Here is a 17,779-nt window from a genome sequence, read left to right as displayed (position 1 = left end):
GCCCCACATCCCGCCAGCCAGTGACACCCCCGGGGACGCATGGAGCCCCCCCGGCCACGGAACAAACACCCGCACCCGGCGGGCGGGCGCCCGGCTGGGGGGCAAACGAGGACATCCCGGTGGCTGGGGCCGAGCTGAGCGCTGGGGAAAGGCGGGAGGCGGGCGGGGAGCGGTCCGGGGGCGGGCGGGCGCTGAGGCGGCGGCGGCGGGGCGGTGCCGCCGGCGGGGCAGCCCCGGGGAGGGCGGGCAGCCCCGGGGAGGGGCGCGGGGGTGTGACCGCCGGTGTGGCCGGTGCGCGGCGCCGCCTCCCCGCCGGGTCCCCTCCCTCCCTCTCCCTGACTGCCCTCGCAGGCGGGAGGCGGATCAGAGGGATCGTGCGGTGCTGTGCGGGCACCCCTAGCCCCAGCCGAGCCGAGCCGAGCCCCCGCACCATGCCGGCCGCCGCGCCGCCCCCGCTCCACCCCGCGGCGGGCGCCTGCTGCCACTGCCAGGGTGAGTGTCCCTTCCCTCGGCCCCTTCCCCGGCCCCTTCCCCGCGGGCAGCCCCCGCGCCGCGCCACCAGGACCTTGCTCCGACGGGTCGCCAGCTGGGGGGCTCGTTTTGGGAGGAGGGGGCGAGCTGGCGGCGCCCCGGCTGACGGGGACGTGGGGCGGCTCCGGCGGCGGCGGCGGCGAAAGTTCGTGCCCGGGTCCTTGCGTGTCCGCGGGGAGCGAGGGAAAGCTTTCGGTGGCGTTTGGGCTGGAAATGGGGGCTGGAGACTGACGGGGGAAGGTGCGATGCCTCTCGGCCGTGGGATTGAGGCGAGGGCTTTGGGAGGAGAGGGAGGTGCCCGAAGGTCCGGAGTTGGGGTGGTTATTTCACGGTGTTCCTTTAATTGCCTGTGTGTTGGATTAAAGAGAAGCCCCTTCGCCCCCTCCCGTTTTGTACGGTAGTGGAGACTAGTGAAGTGGATTCGTTGGGAGGTGTGTTGCTTTGGGAAGCAGAACGAGGGGCTGCTACAGGATGGAGAGCCAGTCTGTGCTGGTGGGTGCGGGTCACGCCGTCTGTGCCCCTTTCCGAGGCTGAGGCACCACCGCGGCAGCTGTGCGAGTACCGGGGCAAGCTTTGAAGTCTGAGTGTGAAGTCAGCGTTTGCCGCTCCAAAAGGCACGCACGGTGTCATCTGTACTGCCATAAAAATTGAAGATTTGAAGTAACTTGCACTCTTAATAGTCAGCATGAGTGTACTTCACTTGGAACGAATGCTTGTGGGCTGCCTAGGGCACACTGATGCGCTGCAAAAAACAGTAAATAGCATGCAGTATAACGGTTTTAAACCACTGGACAACTGTGTGTTAAAACACACTTGAGGCCGGTGAATCTTCTCTCAGCTGGGAAATCACCAGGGCTGAAGCTACACGGGTTACAGGCAGGGGCTCAAAGGGTGGGGAGGGCTCCTGTGTCAGATGGGGATGCTGTGACTTGTGGTAGCCAGACCTCTCTCGGGAAGAGTGCTGGCTGTGCCCTTACATCCCCTGGCTTCTGTAGTTATATCACTTGTGTTTGTTCCTATTTAATAACTGAACAGATATTTATAGGAGAACTACTCCATAACTTTTCACTGTGCAGTGTTATTTTCTGCCTTCCTCAGGGTACATTCAGTATGCAATGTCAGCAGGACTGGACGGGCCACTGGTTTGAGCTAGCGGAGTAGTTTTCAGGTTGTGAGACACAGTGTTTGGGAACAACCCCATAAGCTGAAACTTCTGCTACACTGAGTTCTAAAAGGTTTCCTTTTTAAAAAAAGAACAAGCCCAAAACCAAGAACCCAACCAACCCCTTGCAACAGCATGAAAAGTTTCTAGCTCCTTCCTCTGAGCATTTAGATTGAAACCTATCCTGTGTTGGGGTATAACCAGTTTAGCCTCAAACCTGATAATTTGTTATGCATGCCTTTGATACTAACTTTATAGAGCCATGAAAATGTGCATATATACAGGTTTGCATGCAAGTTTGTCTTCCCACCTCCTTGTTTCCTTTTACTTTAGCCCCCCTTTTTTCTCTTGATGCTTCTTGTGGTTTTTTATATGATCTAAATGCAGTTTTGACACTTTGAAATGTTGAGAACTCAGCAGACTCCCAAAACAGTTAGCAAGTGAAATGAAGCTTACAAAACATATTACAGCTGCTTTATGTAGTAGAAGTGCAGTTATTATAGCAACTCATGCTCTTCTCAAGAGGTGACTGCATTTTATATCTCAGGAAACCACCCTTCAGCTCTCCAGATAAAACTGATCCTGCTGAGTTAGTCCCTTTCTTGTAGTATAATGGGTGTAGATCTTCGGAAATAGCATGACCTTTTCCATTAGAATTTTTGTAGGATGTTCAGACCCATCAGCTGAGAGTTAGCTTCTGACAAATCTCCGTCTGTGGTTTACTAACCTGAATTGGCTAATTGGACTTAAACTGTCAGCAAAGATAAGATAACTTGGTTTAATTCAAGTTAGAGGCAGCTGCTCATGCCTCTGAATTTGAGCTGTGCTTAAGTTACCTTGTCTATATTGGTTTTTCTTATACTGAAGTTAATTACCTTGGGCATGGCTACTAGCCTGACTTTAGAATGTATCTTTATCGGGTAGTGTCACTACTTGCTTTGTATCTGTTTTCACTGCTGCTTTTTCTGGTCATGTTCCGCAAAACGTCAGAATTTTGGCATCGGCTGGACTTACAGCGTGTGGTGACTAAGGGAAGTTGTGTGGGATTCATTTCCCCATTTCTAAGATTACCTAGCTTAGCTTGTTTTCTGCAGAAACATCTATAGTTTTGTAAAAATAAGGGAAGTTCATGGTCCTTCCTTCTCTTCCAACAGCTCTAGGGCACATTGAGTTGGTTTCTGTCACTGATTTTCTCATTCCCTTTAACTTGATGATTCCTTGACATTTAACAACATTTGAAATTAGTGTTATATAGATTTCCTTGTAAATATAATTAGAATCTTTCTTGTAAATGTAATTAGAATCAGAACATTATGGTGATTTTAGCAGCTTCAAATCTGATCCAGATTTCACTGAAGCTAATGGGGATCTTTTAATTAGCTCCAGTGCAACTTGGATCAGAGCTGAAAATGTGGTAGTTGAAGAGGTGAATATGACACTTCTCTTCTTAACAGTATACTGTTTTCTATGTTTTTCTCAATTTCAGGGTATAGGGTGTGTCCTTTTGGAGTGTTCACTAGATTCTGGAAACAATGAAAAAGAGGGGGAGCTACTGCCTTGGTTGATTCTAATATGAATTTGGAGTTTTGGTAATGCTTGCGCATTGTCCATCTTACCTAGCAGTAGTTAGCTTTCACTGCAAAAGAAAGTCAGCCGTGTTTACCATCTTCTCTCTGTTGCTGGCACTGTTTACTCAGTCTAATTATTGTAAGAATGCGAAACAATGATACCATATATTCGTGGAGGAAGCTCTCCGTAGACATTCTGAAAACACCATCTCCCACTCCATCAGTAGTGCTAGCCTGCACGTATTCTCCAGGTTTTAGTCTTCTCATCACCCCAAATAATGTAGTTGATGGAAATGCTGAGAAGTGTCTGGTGATGTGCAAATCATGATCTTTCTGTTTGTCATCATGCTTTTGAGTCTAATTAGCACTGGCTTACAGTTTTCCCTGAGAAACCCATTTTCTTTTATAAGTCCTGTGAAACAATTTATTTTGCAATGTTGTCTTTAATAGACGAGTCTCCTCTGAGAAAGCGGTTCTGTAATAGTGGGGTTGGGAATTCTACTTTTGTATGTGAGTTAGCATCTCTTAAATGTGCTATATTTACAAAGAAAACTTCTGTGTGATTTCCCCTTTTGCAAACCAGATGGAGAATCAGACTCTGGCTGGGTCTTTCCTTCAGTTATGCAACGAGGTTATTGGTAATAAAAGATCTGGAAGCTTAATTAAACTCTCGGTGACACCTCTGCAGGCTCTTTTATTTTCACTGGGTTTGCTCAGTTGCAACTGATTAGTCATCAAGTTGAGATTTAGGAAGCAATGCAAATAAAGTCTCCCACAAGAAGAAACAGAATCCTGCTCCTTTGGGGCATTGTTGGCTAACAGGGCTAAAAAGCTGTTGAAAGCTTACTTTGTAATGAAACATGAATAATTAATTTGAAATATAAGGTACTTCAGGAGTCAAGAGCATCAACGTGAAAGTGAAACTCCGTGTACAGTGAGCCTGGAGAAACACATGGAGAGCTTTGCCAGATGGATTCTGGCAAATGCCACAGTTGTGTAAGATGTTTTTGTTTCCCTCTGTCAGTTCTGTCCCTTTCCTGAAAGATCCCTGATGGAAGTTCCTGGACTGCAGAGCTGACTTCCCTGGTTACTGGGGCAGACCCTAAAGCAGTCAAACTACAGAAAGCAGCCATGGCTGCTCCCAATAAAATACACAGCCTGTCATCTTTGAAAGAAATTAAATAAATGAGCAGTTTCATAATATTCTTTTTTTGGTTTTATGCAACTTAAACCAAGCCTCACACCTCCAAAGGCACTGATTCATTTCACGTGCAGTCTTACATTTCACATAGTTCTTTACAGATTATGCATCTGTATACTTCTCTGTAAGACTTCCTTTATGCTTGCTTTTTAATTTGCTACCCTTAAAATGTCAGAAAGGAGATAATGAAAGTGGGGTTCTGCTCCAAAAAAAAGTAAAAATGATGGTACTTGTGAGTCATTACCAGACTCCATGAAATCTTTACCTTCATCTGCTGCTCTGGGTGTGATTCAGCTCAGTTTAACACTAACACATGGCAGTAACCATCTGTGTTTGCTGTAAATATTTTATTTTTTAATTACAAATGGCTTGATTTAGAAAACCTGCAGCGGTACAGTGGCGTGGTTGTGAGCCTGCAGGGGAAGAAGATAAGCAGCTGGGAAGGTAATTTTTGCCCAGCCACTGTTGCCGGGTTGGAAAGGGGAGTGTAACACAGAGAGCAACCCAGGCTGCCCTGCAGCAATCCAGACCCTGCTGGTCCCTTCTTGGAGGAGCTGGACAGGAGAGCACCAGTACAGACTGCAAAGGGGCTCTGAACATCTAGTGGAGAAGGGGGGGCGTGGTGAGGGGGGAAGAAGTAGAGAAAACTCTAAGTTTATCTTCTTTGTGGAGAAAGAAGGAAAGGTGGCTGCTAAATGTCACTTATCCATCGTGATTCTCATACAGTAAATACGGTCACATGCTGTGGCATGCTGAGCCTCCTACAGGCATTTTGCTGTGGGATAACACTCACACTGGGGCTTAGGGTTTCACAGAGGCACCATCCATCCTCAGAATGGAAAAGTCCAGAGCTCCCCTAGCCACAGAGAGGGATTTCCAAAGTGGGCATCCCTCAGGCTCCCTCCCTCTGCTGAAGTCCAGCCAGCTGCAAAGTTTTCCCTTCAGTCTGTCATTCTAGATAGTCCTTCCCATCTTAGGAACTCCTTTGCTGTAACATCAGCCTGATTTTAGCTGCTCTGGTGCTCTTTGTCCTCTAGGATCTCCCATTAATTCCAAGGTTTGTGTCTCAGAGCGGGCAGTGAAAAGGGAGTGAGATAAAGGGCCAGGGGGTAGAGAGTAGAGTCACTTCTTTCTTGCTAGTGTGAGAGACTGGGGAAGAATGAGAACAGATACTTATGAGACTGAAAGGTTTGGGGAACTCTAGTTTGCAGTTTGCATGACACAGTGTATGTTTGTTCTGAAAATAAAAAGCAGAAGTGCTGAAGATAAGGTGTACAATGCAGAGTTTTGAAGTCGTCTTGCCTGCCCTCATGAAGCCAGGGAGTGGGTCCAGAGGTGCATGTCTCCCATAGTCCTGCAGTCCAGGTGTAGCCACTAAGGACATTTTCCTTCCTCGCAGCTGACACTTTGGAAACTCACCTAATGGGACCAGACACATTTGGCCGGGAGAAACTTTAATTCTGTTGGTGATGTATGGGACAGAAGGAACCCAACTTGACACACAGCTGAGTTTGCAGGGCTGACAGTTAAAGGAAAAATAATATTGCATGCGAATTTAAGCATGCTTGATGTGAAATTGTGAAAGACAAAGAACTTGGAATCCCATCATACTAATTTTATGTGATCTTTTAGGGCTAAAACTGTATATTTATGAGATAGAGATATTATTCTGACTTTTTTTTTCTTTCTGTATGTGAGCCCAAATTAGTTTTTCTTCAGTGAACTTAGAACACTCTCTGAACTGCTGAATGATTTTCATTTTCTACAAATCAGGTTAGACTGGGTCAGCAGTTGATCTCCACTACACTGGTGCATATCAGACATGGAAGTGCTGGCATGAGTATGACTGGAAATGTCCATTAGGGTAGCAGAAAGGATGTTATAGAAATTAAACTGATAACTGATTCTGTGCCCCTCCCCCCCTTTTTTTTTTCATTGTGACAGTATTAAAACTGTTTTTGAAAGAATCCAGCTGGTAAGTGATATTCGTGATATTGAACATGGTTTTGTTTTCCTTCTGCTCCAGTAGCTAATGCAGATAAGAATTCATGCAAATACCATGATGACTTTGTTGGTTTTTTTTCAAATTCAATTAATCTAATTGAATAAAATACACCTTGTTCATCTAAAAAGACTGTGCTTCTTTTATTTGGTTTAGGAAACCATGGTTATAACACCATATAATTTACAATAATATTTTATTGCATAGTATATTTTATAACTGCTTTACCATCAAATATATTCTGAACACGTACGGCTTGTTCAATGCTTTTCTTCAATGTATTAAAACATGTATTTCTATGAGGCGAGGTACTTAAAATCTAATATTATTCAGGTTACAAACTCAAGCTTTTATGACTATTGATTAGCACTGCTATTCCCCCAACCCATGTTCCCGTGCATTAAGAGATACACATTATTACGTTACCAGAAGCTGCTTTTTTTATCCCCAGGGGCTCTGTCTCCATCAGCGTACGTGATGGACAAAGCTTTCCTAATGAGCATCTACTCTGCTGTTTACCCTGGCATTTCATGCCTCCTGCTGAGTGTTTTTTGAACCCTGTTGTTAAAACAGGCTTATTAACGTCTGGGCTTTTCTGTCATGGTTATTTCTACAGTAACAGATATGGATTAGCCTATCTCTGATACCTGAAAAGGGAGGGCTTGTAGTGCATTCAGTGGCAGCCAAGGCATAGAAAATAAAGTCAAAAGTACTGTAATCTGGGGAAGAAAGCAACTTGAGATGCCCAGGTCCTGAATTTTGGGATGATTTAACATTATCTATGTGTTGTGTTGTATTATCTTGTTGTCTGAAGTGCCTCTTTCAGTATATGCCCTTGCACCTGTGAGCACTGAGCAGGTTTGTGGATCCGGTCTCAGAATGTTGTTTTGGCTACCAGACTCTGATCCTCTCTGAAAAGCATAGATTACATTGATTACTTTGAAACTCAGTGGAATTGGTTGAGACGAAATCCAGTTCTTCGGGGCTGCACTTCCCTAAGCAGAGAAACTGTTCTTCCTATATTTTTTCACACACTTTTCAGCTCTTCTAGTTATGTGTATTTTCCTACAACACAGTCCTTAATCCAGTTTACCTGTAAAAGAGGATCCACTGTACCCTGGAGTAGGCATTAGAAAAACTGTATGTTTCTAAACTGTCTTGTATGCAAGGATGAAGTGAATTCCCAAAGTAAGTGATTTGGGTTGGAAGTGACCTTGAAGATCATCTAGTTCCAAGCCCTCTGCCGCAGGCAGGGACACCTTATACTACACCAGCTTCCTCTGAGCCCCATCTTGAACACTGCCAGCGATGGGGCAGCCACAATTTCTCTGCCAACCTGTATCACCACCCTCACAGTAAAAATTTCTTCCTCACATCTAATCTAATCTAAGTCTCTCCTCTTTCAGTTTAAAGCCATTCCCCCTTGTCCTATCACTCCATGCCCTGGTAAAATTCCTCTCCAGCTCTCTCCTAGGTCTCTTTAGGTTCTGAAAGGCCGTTCTAAGGTATGCACAGAGCTGCTGCCTTCTCCAGGCTGACCATCCTCAACTCTGTCTGTCTTCATAGGAGAGGTGCTCCAGCCCTTTGATCACCTTCATGCCCTCCTCTGGAGTTGCTCCAACAGGTCCACATCCTTCATATGTTGGGGGCCCCAGAGGTGGGTGCAGCACCTCAGGTCTCTTGAGAGTAGAGTGGTGTGGGAGAATCACCTCCCTTCCCTTGCTGGCCACACTGCTTTTGATGCCATGCAGGATGTGGTTGATAACTTTAATTTTCTCCTGTCTCACTGAGGACCTTGCTAATATTCTCTTAATGTAGTCACCTGTTTGTGTGCATGTAGTTCTTCCTGTTATTTAAAAAAATATAAATCAACATAAGCTAATAGGGCAAGTGACAACAAAAGCAGGTAGATATCCTTTATGGAGAACTGCAAAGGGGCAGACCCTGTGAGGATAGTTCTGTTGCTGACTTCCAATCCCATCCCTTTGTCTAAGTTTGGCATTCTACCTGACTTCTTGATCCACTCTTATTCTCATATTTTACTGCTTCCCTATTACAGTCTCCATCTGCTTCCACTGTGTCAGTAAAGTTCAGGGAAATTGCCATCAGCCAGTATAAAAGTTCATAGGAACTGCTGTGTGTCAGACAGTGTCTGACTATGGCACTCTTTGCTTCATTCTCTGCAGTCTGTCACAATTCCTCTTTGCTCTTATCCTCCCAGTCCAGTTCTTCACTAGGTTTCCTTTTCCATTTTCAATTCCATACCTCTGAGTGAGCTGAGTGAGCATTTGGGGCTTGCTCAGGCTGGAACTAGCAGCAACTGTCCTGCAACGTTTGACACTGTCTTCATCCAGTCCTTGTGAAATTTGACTTTCTTTTCCTACTCAGGATTTTATCTGGTCAAAACGGATGCAGCGTGTCTGCCTCTTGTTGTTGCTGAAATAACCACCAGTCCTGACTCAAACAAAATCTCTGCCCTAAAATGATGTAAAACATGCCAGGGGAGGAAAGAGAAGGTATGACTCCTTAGAGAAAAATTCACCAGTAGTGTTTCCAACAGTATGGCTGTAGATAATGTAAAATTTACTTGCTGTAAAAGGATGCCTGTGATCATGTTTTGTTTCTGTGCATCTAATTTAGTGAATTGGGACTTGCCGTACTACTGCTTCAGTCCTGGGCACTAACAGTGTGCATTAGCCCTGGAAGTTGCAACTTTAAATAATTTACAGCAAGGAGAGGAGATCAAGATGGTACATTTCTAGAGGACTTGGATTGTGTCCTGGAGCCAACTGCTGATGCACACGGGTAACCCACACAAGCTACGTACTTGGCTGCTCCAAGTTCTGTGCCAGAGGCATTCTTCATACACAAGTACTTGAAGATACTTGTTAGTGCTGTGAAATGAATCAAACGTTTTCTGTTACAAGTAAAATTATTCTTTTTTTTCCCCTGTGGTCTTTGTTTTACGTGCCCTCAGCAGGAATTTCCTTAAGGAAAAAATAGACATTTTTACTCCTGTCCTTTCTCTGCCCATTTGAAACAGTGTTTTGTTTGTCCTATATTGGGACCAGTCTATCAAAACAACTCCCAGATACACAGTTTGTCATGTGCAAGTTTAGTTGCTGCTAATGTTTTGGGGTGTTTTCATGGTTGCTTTTGTAAGTGAAGCCTCCTAAAGAAATTGGAGGGCTTAAATAACACCATTTTATTCCCAGAAAGCAACGCCATACCTAGATCCTATTTCACTGCCGCCTCCTGTTTTAAATTGTGTTGTAAAACTCCTTGTAAAAATTTAATTCCCCTTCAACCTGTGACTTGATAGCAGAATGGTAAACCATTCAGTTAATTACTGAAACTGTAATCACCAGCAGGAGAGCCAAGAAGAATGCAAGCTGAGTGGCAATATTTTAATTAATGAACAAAAGCTTATGGCCAAGGGAAAGGATAAGTTTTGAAACACAAATGGCAGCAATATATTTTTACCTGTGGCAAGTCCCATTAGTCTACTTTTTTAGCTGGTGTAGCCAGGCAATTCCTTAAGATATAGATGTTGATTCTCTGTATACACAACTTCTTCAGAGCTTAAGTCTTCAGAATTAATTTAATCTTACTCCATGTCCAGAATATGATCCAAAACACTCCAAAAAAAGGTCTTCTAGAGGACTTTTTGTGATTTCTCCCCCATAGTTTCCCACCCTCCCCAGCCCTACAGTGGGTTGGACTCTCATGATCAGAAACGATTTGTAAATTTTAAAAATTAACCACAGCAGCTGTGCTCCCTGCGAGGCACCACATTTTCTCCCTAAGGAGCACGTGTGCTTTGGTCATAGGTGCTGAATTTCTTGTTTCTGCTACCTGTTTGAGCCCCCAAATCCCAGTTTGTTCCATCCTCTATGCTCCTCTAGGGACTTGGTGTGAGTGTTTGCCCTACAAGACCATCAAGACTTCATGATGTGGATCTCTGTATTGCTCCATGGGTTCCAGTTTTTGTTTTCCTGTGCCCATGGGCACAGTTTAGGTGGTGCGCAGGGTGCCCTTGACCAGCTGTGTTGCCTCACCCCTGCCTGTCCACAGTAGCAGCCTCAGCATCCTCCTTGGCCATGCTGCACCATTGATAATCCATAATACACCAACATATGTGGACAGATAAAACCAAACACACTCATCAACCCATTTTAACATTTCTAAGAAATACTTATATTTAATAATCATTAGCTCTGAGGAGGACAGCAAAAGAAAAAGCACACTTTATTCTCAGATGTATAATTTGCCAGTACTTGAACTCATTGAAGTGTGTTTCTCATACCACCTCCCTCTTCCTCCTTCTCCCACTTGTATATAAATATGGAAACAAGATTTTGAAGCAATATAAATTGTAGCTATAGGATTTGGGTATGCTTGTGACCTTTGAAGGCTTTCTAGAAATGCTTGTTACTGCTTTAAGCATGTGCATTTTCCTGACAGATTGAGGCTCGCTTCTTGTATATCAGTTAAATATAGCATAACTGGAAAACAACAGAAATTATGACTGAAATAGTTGTAACAGGCAACTGAAGTGAATTTTTAATTGTATGTAATATACAGTCATTGTGACCACCACTTTGACAAAATTTGACACTTCCCTTTTTCTTGGAAAATATTAGAAGATTCTTTCATACATTGATTTAAGCAGTTATTTTCTTTCCCATCATAGAAAAAGATGCATGTTGCATATTGCAATTCTACTCTTATTCTGAACATTGTTGGATATCAACTTGTGGCTTTTGTCAAAGTGCTTTTGGCTAGGAATCAAGTCAGTTTAAAAAGAACAAAACATTCCTGTATTGTTCTTTATAATGACATAAAACTGCTCTTATTCCATTAGTTACAGAATTAAAAAATAAACTTGGCTTCTCCTTAAGGCCTAGCCAATTTAGTGAAGAAAGGAAACATAATTGATGCCTGGGTAATTGAAACAATCAACAGTACAACCAAGCACTTAAAATCAGTGGTTTATAGAAAGGTATAATAGCAGCATGACTGGGAGGAAAATAATCTGTGGGAAAAGTCATTATTAGTGCACCATTGTTTTTATGTTGTACCAAGATTATAAGCAGTAAAAATGTCACTCACAATTCCCATAAGCAAGATAAAGCTTTGATGACAGTGGGTACGCAAGAACCTGGAAATGCTGATTAAATTCAGAGCTTCATCGGTTCCTGGTAACTAAGATGTTGTGAAGTTGATTTAGATTTCAGAGAACTGTTATTACAGCTGATTTTTTTTTTTTTTTTTGCCTCCATTCACAGCAAGCTTTATTCTGGGTGGAATGTAAACACATGATTGTTGAAAAATCACTAGCACGTATGTAGTCATCTTTTGATAACAAGAGATCATCCTTAAAAAGCAGAATGAAGACAGAAATAACTTGTACAACCACCAAGCATTAGTCACACGTAGCTCTTATATAATGCTTACGTCTTCAATCAGCATGCTGGCAGCTGGGCTTCTTTGTAATATTTGTTTGGAGAAGAAGCATCTATCTCATTTGGCAGGAGAAGAAAATGAAGCCAAGAGTTAAGGGACATGCCAGGGGGCACACAGCGCTTAGCTGGTGAGAGTATTACAGCTAAGGGGTGTCCATCATCCTGCATCAAGCAGAGCCAACAGCAGAGTGGATTCTGTAACAGTGTCTCTTCATGTGCTTTCCACACTCAAGCCCTGGCCTATTGGGTATTTTTTGAGGCAGGGCAAGTGAATGCTGTGTTGCAGCACTTCTGCAGTTTTCCCTTTTGTTTGTTGTTCTAGGTGAGGAGGCATATCTCTTCTTCACTCTATTATCCCTTGATGGAAAGGGCAAATAAAAATACATAGCATGAAATACTGAAAATGGCTTTTCTTGCACTTGAAACCCAAAATGTAGTAGGCTTGAGCCTAACACCAAGAGAAATGCTGATATGTGCAGATTTTCTTTTGAGGATTTGCCCACTGCACTGTAACTATGCAATCACAGTAATGTATGAAAATGGACATGATTCTCTGGGAGATGAGCCACTGGTGTACAGAAATTTCCTTGTAATGGTTCAGTAACCATTTTGGCTGTTTTCTTTTGCATTGGTACTGTTAGTTCGTATATATTGAAGGTTTTTCCCAACTGAAGAGCAAGGCTATTAGATGGAGTTGGAAACATGGTGTGATCTCCTGAAAGTTTACTTCTTTAGCTGAAAATAAATGCATTGTAAGCAGGTTTTAATCATAGCAAGTACAACAGCTCACAATACTTTCAGGGGACGTTTTTGTTCTTAGCTTATTGTTGATAGACATTATGTTAGAGCTTGGTTTGTCCATAACCATATGTTATGTTTCTGTTTTTCCTTTTCACAATTACACGTAACAAATGGTGCCATTTTCTTTGATGATGTTCTAAGATGAAATGTCAATGTCTCCAGAGAATACTCGGAACCTTGTGCGATTTTACATAATTTTTAGAAAAAAAAAGTCAAACCAAAGTATTGAAAACCATGACTGCAATTATCAAACAAAACTAAGATGGCCTTTCTTTAAGACAAAAAGTTAAGTTACATTACTATTAGATGATCTATAAAATTGTTGTAAAAATTATAGCAAAAGTAATGTGTAATTTCATTTATTTAATTTGCTATAGAAGGTCCAGGGAAAATGAAGAAGAGATAATTATTTATAAAAATGTAAGGTTGCACACAGAGTGCCATCTGGTAGTAATTTTAAAACACAAGTAATTAGTTTATTTTACTTCATGCAGTGTAATTGTGGAACTTGTTGCCATGGGGTTTATAGAGGCCAAAATTGCAATTGGGTTCAGAAAAGAATTGAGTGAGTTTATGGGAGATATATTAATAAGAGAATGCTAAACAATCTGGATGCAATTCTGCTATTCTTTGAGGATTTCTGAAAGATATGAGGGTTTAGAAAAAAGATCTGTTTGTGTTCAATATTATTACTTTTTTAATGATATTCCCCTGTCACAAAATTAATTTAAATTTTCTCACAAACTTGGCAATGTTTGTAGTTGCAACTATGTGGAGATACTCCTTAGTGGTAGTTAAAAGTTCTTTATGAGCCTTGAAGTCACCTACCCCTACTCTCTGAAGTCACATGCACTGACATGTAGAAAACTATTGCTGCAAAAGGTCTGATGATGCAAAATAATTAATAGCCTGCTTTTTGTTTGCCTTAGGACGCCAAGGCTTGTTGGACCATTCACCACACGATGCAGGCTCAAAAGTAAAAGAGAGGAAACTACACGGGACTTGTCCTCCTGTTGGTCGTGGAAACTATGGGAAACCGTGTTTGGGTGAAAGCAGCCACAGGTCCTCATTTTTCAGTCCCCGCAATGGTTTTCACACGATACATTCAGAGCACAGTCCTGTGAAGCCAAGGATAATTACAGTGGTGAAACCTGGCGGCCGCACGCTCAGGAGGATAACCTTGCTTCTCAACAAGAGATCAGTCCAGACCTTTGAGCAGCTGATGGCTGACATTTCAGAAGCTCTGGGATTTCCTCGTTGGAAGAATGACCGTGTGAGAAAGCTGTACAATCTGAGAGGCAGAGAAATCCGAAGTGTTTCTGAGTTCTTCAGGGAAGGTGATGCGTTCATAGCTATGGGAAGGGAGCCCCTCACTGTGAAGGATCTGGAAGTGGTATTACAAGAACTTTATCCTGAAAATCCTTATGCTTGCAGTGCTGCCATTCAGCAGAATGAGGAGCAGTCCCAAAAACTGAAGAGCAGGCTGTATGACAAGGCCTCGAAAGTAGACAGTGGCTTTGATGAGACAGAAATGACCAAGAACTGCAGCGATGGCTTGTCTTCCCAACTGGTAGCTGGACATGAAGGAAAAAGTCAAGCCAAGACAAAGCAAGAGGAAAAAATGAGAACCAAAAAAAAGTGGACTAGAGAGAGCTGGAGTGGTGAGCCTGGAGTGAAGCCTTCTAGAAAAACACGAGAAAGTGAAAGATACCTTAACCATGAGAGGAGTTCTGAGGAAGGCTTAGAAGAGAGTTCGGAGGAGGTGCTGAGGTGTGAGAAGTGCGAACAGGAAAGGCAGGCCAGAGAAAAGTTACAGAGGGAAAGGCAGGCTGAGGCCTCGTTTGAGAACAGAGACTTGAACGCAGGTGCATGTCAGAGGTACCATGTAGAAAGAAATGCAAAAGTCAGGAACTGCCGAAAATCTTCTGAAAATTGTCTGGAGGGTGAGGAAGTTGGCTGGAAAGATAATGGCAGTAGGAGGATGTGGAAGCCGCTACACAGGATTGTTAATGAAGGGCTGGAGAAGCAAAAAAGGAGCATTGAGAAAGAAAGGGATGTGGAGAAGCATGAAAACCATGGGAAGGAAGTAGTAAAAATCAGGAAGAATGCTGTAGAAGGGCTCCAGCTATCTCATGAAGTGAAGGAAGATAATGGAAGTAGCTGTGTAATGAACCAAAGCGGTTGGCTAAAGAAAGACACTCTGAGGGATGCTGAGAAAATGTCTAAAACACATAGGGAGGGCAGAGAGGGACAAAGGTCTAAAGAGGAAGCTGTCAGAAGAGAGGGGAATGTCACATGTAGAGAGAGTGACATGACTCGACGAGAAAAAACAGGGGAGCGCAGAGTGAATAAAGAAGACAGCAAAGCTCAGGGATTGGAAAGCACAAGCCGGAGGTATGCCATTAAAAGCAGAACTGATGTGGAAAAACACTATGAGATTGGCAGAACTATTGGGGATGGGAACTTTGCAGTGGTGAAGGAATGTCGCCACTGTGATTCCAATCAGATCTATGCTATGAAAATTGTTGATAAATCCAAACTGAAGGGGAAGGAGGACATGATGGAAAGTGAAATTCTGATTATTCGGAGTCTCTCTCATCCCAATATAGTAAGCTTAATTGAGGTGTATGAGACAGAGGCTGAGATCTACCTAATCCTGGAGTATGTCCCAGGAGGAGACTTATTTGATGCAATCATAGAAAGTGTGAAGTTCACGGAGCATGATGCTGCTGTCATGATCACTGACCTGTGTGAAGCACTGGTTTATATTCACAGCAAGAACATTGTCCACAGGGACCTAAAACCAGAGAATCTTTTGGTAAGTATTGTCTAACATTTGCATATGTGCAGGAATTGAATTTATTTTCCTTTCAGTTATGGTTTTCTGAATTGTTTTAAGCAAATCCCATGCAGAAATAATGTGCCGTGGCAGGACTGTTTGGAAAAATGGATACAATTTTGAAGTGAAATTACAATTGCAGTTTGCTTTACATAGATCTGCTGTGCATTGCAGATAGCAGTGGTTGCAGAAAGGTATTCAAGTAAAAATTATCAGGGGTCGCGAGCATTTGTATTTTTCAGAAATCAGACCTGTTACTTAGCATCTGACTTTTAGGTGTCCAATGATAAATCAAAAAGCATCTTCCTTGCAGACTGAAATTTATTAAAATTGCTGATTTATCTTATTTATTTGTTGGACTTTTTGTCCACTGCATTTGCGTGTCTTGCAGACTGCTGTGCTAGTCCTCTAGTATAGTGATTTCTATCTTGTGACAATTTATTTTCTTAGAAGCAGAATTATTATGAAGTTGATTGAAATAATCTGACAGTAAAATGTTTTGGTGAATACAGCATTAAAGTCAGCTCAGATCATAACTTCATGCCAAAGAGACAAATTCTTGTTTCCATCACATTTCTGAGGCTGCATTCTTTGCATGCAGCACTGAAGTCAATTGAGTTACTCACATGTGTGAATATGCATAGAAATGTTTGTAGTATTGACACTCTACAAGATACCCATTGTAGAACTGTAACAGTAAACAACTCTCCCTAAGTTGTGTTAGCTAAGTGTGTGTTACTCTCTTGTATTAGGGTTCCAAATTTCCTGAAAAACAGATAAATAGCAAGTATTTGCCAGTCTCTAACAAATTGGATTTGATCAGCTTTTGTGGAAGATCATGGTTAGCCAAACAAAGTAATAGATTATTTAGTCCTGTGGGCCATTCAGTGCTTTTAAGAGAATTAATTTTGCACAGAGATCAGTTTGAATTTCTGGAGAAAAGCAGCAGTGTAGCCTCGAGGACAATGCAGAGGTTGCACAAGGCTGGGCTGGAACGGTTTAGCCCAAACCTTTTAACTAAGCAATAGCATCTATACTAGGTCCTGCTATGAATCTTGCTTAGTTTTGTGAAAGTCTTTGGTATGTGATCTCTGTGTAAACAAATGAATGAATGCAACTGTGAATGCAGTGAATGCAACTGGCTGGTTTGCAGGAAGAAGTGGGCTTGTAGGCCCTGCCTTTGTGGTTCATTTGCACAAAATTTGAACAAAACTTCACTTAAAACTGCATGGCTTTTTCCGGAAGCTGGTTTTCCATTATGAACCAGGTCCTCCTCCTTCTCATTTGCTGAAAATAAGCTAGTGCATGTGAAACACCTGAGATCTGATGCTTCATTTCCCTCTATAATACATAATCATCACAGTGATGTAGATAAGCAAACAAGGGCAAGATAACGGTCTGTTCTGGTTGTTTTCACATTTATTTCACAGAACAGCAAAACAAAGAATGCTGGGCAGTGGCAGTGTTGTGTAGCACTGAAATTATCATGTTGCCCATTCTGAAAGTCAGAATACATTTTTCAAGGACAGAGCAGCTCCCAGACTGTAGGTATTTTGTCACAAGAACAGTGTTACCTAAGCACTATGGGAGATAAAATTTTGCCTGTTCTAGTTTCACCTTGCTGTTGATTTTCTGTGCACACCTGTATTAGATACCATGTGCACAAAGCATCCTTTTGAAAAGCAAGTCTCTTCAACCATGCAAATGAGTTTATAAGCTCTTGGTAGTATTGGATAGGTCACCTGCTATCTAATAGGTATACCTACAAATACAGGCCATTTGAGCAAGATTCTGGGTTTTCTTGCTTTTTAGTGTGCTGCCTCTGTCTCTTTAGAGTGGCTGGAGCAGAAAAGTAGGAAGGAGAGCTGCCACTAATCTTACCATCAGCCAGTGCTGAACAGCAACAAACAGTATTGAAGCAAATTTTGTGGGTTCATCTGCAGCTGGTGGGAGTTGAAGCACAGTGCTTCAAGTTCTAGCATCCTGCAGAGATGTCTCTGTGGGATACCTCTTGTTATACTGAGGATGTTTAAATCTGAATTGTTCTACCTAGACTTTGTACACAGAGGTCAAAATACAGGTATGTACTTTTAGGCTGTTGACTTGTTTGTCCTACTTTGGGTCTTCTTTTGGTCAGGTGAACCTTGTAATTTCTTTATCTACTTCAAGCAAATGGGAAATGGAAGGGAAAGGATCCTTGGTCTATTTTA

General features: G+C 42.6%; 1 protein-coding gene across 1 annotated transcript in view; it reads left to right on the top strand.

Annotated features, from left to right (window-relative positions):
* The first annotated feature begins 305 nt into the window (after window positions 1-305).
* Window positions 306-17,779, top strand: part of DCLK3 (doublecortin like kinase 3) — a 30,760-nt gene continuing 13,286 nt past the window's right edge. Inside the window, exons 1-2 of the mRNA XM_032104751.1 lie at window positions 306-492; window positions 13,660-15,548. Coding sequence (XP_031960642.1) covers window positions 432-492; window positions 13,660-15,548 — 1,950 coding nt within the window. The 5' untranslated portion in view covers window positions 306-431. The remainder of the gene's footprint in view (window positions 493-13,659; window positions 15,549-17,779) is intronic.

This window comes from Corvus moneduloides, chromosome 1 (assembly GCF_009650955.1).
Source record: "Corvus moneduloides isolate bCorMon1 chromosome 1, bCorMon1.pri, whole genome shotgun sequence".
Taxonomy (NCBI): Eukaryota; Metazoa; Chordata; class Aves; order Passeriformes; family Corvidae; genus Corvus; species Corvus moneduloides.
This window is presented reverse-complemented; position numbering and strand designations above follow the sequence as displayed.